The following is a 5,059-nucleotide window of genomic DNA, read 5'->3' on the forward strand; positions in this document are numbered from 1 at the left end:
TGATTTGGTATTTTATGCAAAAACAAATTAACTTGTATAAATATTGTTATTGTTAATATCGTTTATTTTCTTCTTTTTGTTTTCAATATGCGTATACAGACAAGAGTTTTTGCTTCATTTTAATAAAAAACAAAAATGCTATTAAGTTGGAGCCGAATATTGATATGAAATGAAATAATAAACATGCATCAAAACAAGTAATGCTGTTTTTTTTTTTTGTTTGGTTATAGCTGTAGTCTAAAAAAGTTCTTATTTTGTCATTCTCCTAATATTTAACTCGATTCTAATAGCAGTGATAATGATATATATACATATATACATACATATATATTTGCGTATTGTTTTTGGTAGGAGGACAAGAAATTGTAAAATTGTTACTTGCAGAGATTTTAATAGAACTTATTTTGATTTTATTTCGGGGAGTAATTATCGTGTGCGGTCCAATTTTAGATTTTAATTAATACTTAATCATAAGAGTAGTTTCTTTAAGGTTTAATTTTTAACATTTTTCGATTTGTGTTATTTCAACGTATAAACTTATTGTTAGAAATGTCACCTTATAAGCGTATTTGCTGTATAACTTCTTGTAGAAATAGAACACAGAAAGGCCTGAAGTTTTTTAATTTTCCAAAACAAGGCACAAAAAAGTATGAACAGTGAATAAGTGCATGTCATTGGTCATATGATCATATTATGTCTCTAAAAAAACCATTAATATGTGAACTGCATTTTCAAAAATAAGTAATTTAAAAAAAAAATTTTTTGTCATGCTATTCACTCCTTGGAACTGGGTGAAACCCACAATTGCATAACGGATGAAGAATTATATCAGTGCGACAAAGAACCGTTATGTGTTAGTGCAGCAATTGAGCCCGTTTGCACCCCTTACCATAAACGTGAAACAAATTTTAATTATTATTGTTGAGTTTAAAAAAGTTTATTTAACTAAAATAAATTACAGAGAGAAATAGTTACAGTAGTTGAACTATAAAAGAGGGGTTACCAATGTAATTAAAATAAACATTACTCTTTTTGCAATACTCCCACTTTTTAGTTACATTAGAATACTAGAGAGTTGTTTTAAACCAATCTGATTTCTAAAAAATATAAATTTTTTCTTTCGGAAGTGCTTTAGTAAGCCCGTCTGCAAGCTGATCACCAGATGCCACATATTTTAATTCGAAAGCCTTTTCATTGTATACATTTCTAATGAAATGATAACGAACATCAATGTGTTCTGTCCTTTTGTGAAATTCAGGATTTTTTACTAGACGAATTGCACTTTGGTTATCAATGCAGAACTCTATCTGCCCAGGATTCCCAAGATCAGACCAAAAACGCTTGACCCAAATTAATTCTTTTGCTGCACTAGCTGCTGCAATATATTTTGCTCCAGTTGTTGATAAAGAAATGCACTTCTGACGCTCAGAACACCAGCTTATTATACCTTTATCTACCATAAAAAGGAAACCTGAGGTAGATCTTCGAGTTTGCACATCACCTGCATAGTCAGCATCATTGTGCCCACGCAGATTAAGTTTGCTGTTACTCTGGTAGCAGATTCCTATGCCAGTCGTGCCATTTAAATATTTGATTATCCTTTTGACTGCATTAATGTGAGCTGTTGCTGGCTTCTCAAGATATCGACTTACGTTAGATACAGCAAAAGCTATATCTGGTCTTGTAGCTACTGCTAAATACGTAAGACTGCCAACCGCTTCCCTATATGGAAAATTGACTTCTGCATCAGATAAAAAATTACTCAAATTGCTTGCGCTGTCTGCAGGTGTAGTTACAATAGGAGAATTTTAGTATAAGCTTCCTGACCAATGTAAATTGATTCATCAGCCTTTCGATTAATTTCAATCCCCAAAAAATACTTTGCCTCAAAAATTTTTATTTTGAACGCTACTTCCAACTGAGCCATCAAATTAATTATAAGTTTACTATTTGTTGCAGCTACTAGACCATCATCAATATAGATAGCCATAATTATATAACCATCATCACTATTGCTGATAAAAACACAAGGATCATGCTCCGATACTTGCAACCCAAAACTTTGAAGAATTGTAGTAAATTTTTTATTCCAGCATCTTGATGCTTGCTTCAGCCCATATAAACTTTTCACCAGCTTACATACACGTCCACTGCCGTCATCGTAACCCATTGGTTGCTGCATGTAAATGTTTTCTTCTAAACTACCATTTAAGAATGCTGTCTTCTTACGTATTGCTGCCGTAGCCAAAATACAACGTATAGAAGTAAACCTTGCAACTGGACTAAATGTTTCTTCGTAATCAACTCCATATTCTTGGGTGAAACCCTTTACAACCAACCGCGCTTTATAGCGATCAATATTTCCTAGAGCATTTCGCTTTAGTTTGTAAATCCACCGATTTTTTATTATTTTTTGATCTAATGGTGTTTCAACAAGATTCCAAGTTTCATTCTCAATTAATGACTCGTACTCGTCATTCATTGCTGCTTGCCATTTTGCGCGATCATTTACCTGCATCGCTTCTTCAAAAGATTTAGGCTCCTCGCTTATCATAAGGGCTGCAATATGTTCCGAACCAGTTTTACTTCGAAGACGATTGGCAATGCAGCTCTTATTGTGGTTGTTCTTGTCATCATTGTTGAGAGCATCATAAAATACATTGTCCTCCGATATCTCATTATCATTACCTTTTTCCACTTCTTCATACCCATGAAGTTTTTTATCAGATTTTGATTCACGTTCTGAGCTGTGATTTTGCGAATTATATTCTAGAGATGACTGAACTTTGAGAGTTGCTGTGTCAGGTAAAAATTGAATATCGCACGAAATTTATATTTTTTGCGAGTTAGTGTTCCACACCCTTAAAGCTTTGCTGTTGTCTGCATAACCAACAAAAATACCTTTCCAGGCTTTTGCATCCAGTTTGCGTCGTTTTTCTTTAGGTATGTGCACATAAACTTCTTCACCAAAACTGCGGTGATGACTTATATTCGCCTGTTGTCCATACCACAACTCATATGGTGTTTTCTCGTTCACCGTACTAGTACCTGTACGATTTAATACGTAAACTGCGGTATTCACTGCCTCAGCCCAAAATTTCAAATCCATGTCATTAGCATAAATCATTGTACGCCCCAGTTCCATTACCGTTCGCATCTCACGTTCAGCACAGCCATTCTACTGCGGAGTATACGGCACCGTCCTTTCATGCCTTATACCAAATTGTGCAAATATTTTGAGCAATTCATCATTAACAAATTCCAAACCATTATCCGTACGCATGCGCTTTATTTTTTGTTGATCAACTTTCTCCGCTTGCATCAAGAAGCTTTTAATGGCATTTGGAACTTCCGATTTCTCTTTCAAGAAATAAAAAGAACGAAAATGAGAATAGTCATCTTTAATTAATAAGAAAAACCTGGCACCACCGATAGATTTTACTTGCAATGGACCACACACCTCTGCGAAACACAGTTCCCCGCAGCTTGTTGACCTCACTTGACATGATTTAAAACTGCTTCTGTGCTGCTTACCTAAAATGCATCCCTCGCATGTAAATTCCTTTTCCACAAAGCCAATATTGTTTTTATTCAGAATTTTCTTCACATGTGTTGCATTTTGGTGACCCATTCTTTCATGCCATACCATATTTGCAAAGGTAAGTTGTCGGCGACTGCTACATTTAACATGATGCCTTCTGGAACTTTAATCAGCATATTAAATAACTTTCCTCTTTGAACTCCCACTGCAACAGTACTTCCGTCTCCTCTGACAAATTTACAAGTACTACTGTTAGAATGGAATTTATAACCACGATCTAGTGCCTTTGTTGATAAAAATAAATTATATTGGATGCCTGGAACATAAAGTACATCTTTCAGTACTTTCTGCACCCATTTATGACCTTCACTAACCAAAACGACAATATTTCCTTTATCTGCCGCTTTAATAGCACGTCCATCGCCAACCCTGACTATATCATTGTGGTTTCTCAAACTTTCAAACCACTCCTTTATATGACACATATGATCCGTTGCTCCTGAGTCAAGAACCCAATTATTTTCACTACAGCTTGCATTTGTACTACACATTAAAGCTTCATAGCTTCTGCAATGATTTGCATTTGGTTCAACCTTTTTAATTTGTGGAGCATTACGTTTTAAATGGCCTTTGTCACCACACTTAAAGCACCCTTGACTCCTGGTCGTTGTTTTCACAAATTTATTTTGTTGCCCTTTAGTTGCTGGTCGGTATTGTCGTTTTGCTAAGAGAGCTTCTGATTTTTGTTTTTCCTGAGCACCCATTCTTATTTCTTCTGCCATAAGCCGTGCTCTCAAGGTGTTAAGATTCTGGTCCTCAGCGCGTACCGACTCCCATGCGCTATAAAAGTGATTGTATTCTGTTGGTAAAGACATTAATACGTTCGTAATTATCATTGAATCAGATATACATTCGCCTTGATCAAAAAAAAAATGTCGTCCTCCGGATCTTTAATATAACTATAATACTTCTGCTGCAAAAATAAAACGTTAGATCTTGACGTTTGTTCATACACACTTTTTATTGTATCCCACATTTCTTTTGCAGTCACACAATGAAGTATTTGCAACAAAGGTTGTTTACCCAGTGAAGTGCATATAGTACGACGAGCCCTTGCATCAATTTTCTGCCATACTAATTTTTTTTCTTCCTGCGGTAGTTCAGCCCCAGTCACCACTGCATACATATTACCAGCATCCAGAATTTGAATCATTTGGATGCCATTATTTCAGTATTTTTAGTATTATTTCGTAAAAAAAACTTTCAAAAAATTTAAACCAAAAACGTAATACTTTAGTAAAAAAGCACGTAAAAAAAAAACTAAACGGGAGTATATACTGTTTTTTAAAAAAAAAATTGCAGTAAAAAGACTTTATTAAAAAAAATACAGCTCGAGTGCAAGCTCTGGGCTCATAACCTGTTGAGTTTAAAAAAGTTTATTTAACTAATATAAATTACAGAGAGAAATAGTTACAGTAGTTGAACTATAAAAGAGGGGTTACCAATGTAATTAAAATG

General features: G+C 34.6%; 1 protein-coding gene across 1 annotated transcript; it reads right to left on the reverse strand.

The window, feature by feature from the left end:
• Positions 1–3,603: 3,603 nt before the first annotated feature.
• LOC119666120 lies at positions 3,604–4,416 on the reverse strand. Its single transcript, XM_038075399.1, has one exon. It carries the CDS (start codon positions 4,414–4,416, stop codon positions 3,604–3,606), a length of 813 nt encoding a protein of 270 aa, XP_037931327.1.
• Between the last annotated feature and the right edge of the window lie 643 nt (positions 4,417–5,059).

This window comes from Teleopsis dalmanni, chromosome 1 (genome assembly GCF_002237135.1).
Source record: "Teleopsis dalmanni isolate 2A chromosome 1, ASM223713v2, whole genome shotgun sequence".
NCBI classification, from domain to species: Eukaryota; Metazoa; Arthropoda; class Insecta; order Diptera; family Diopsidae; genus Teleopsis; species Teleopsis dalmanni.

Excerpts from the sequence above, each read along its gene's own strand:
- LOC119666120 (XM_038075399.1), bottom strand. The coding sequence starts at position 4,416 with ATGTCTTTACCAACAGAATACAATCACTTTTATAGCGCATGGGAGTCG.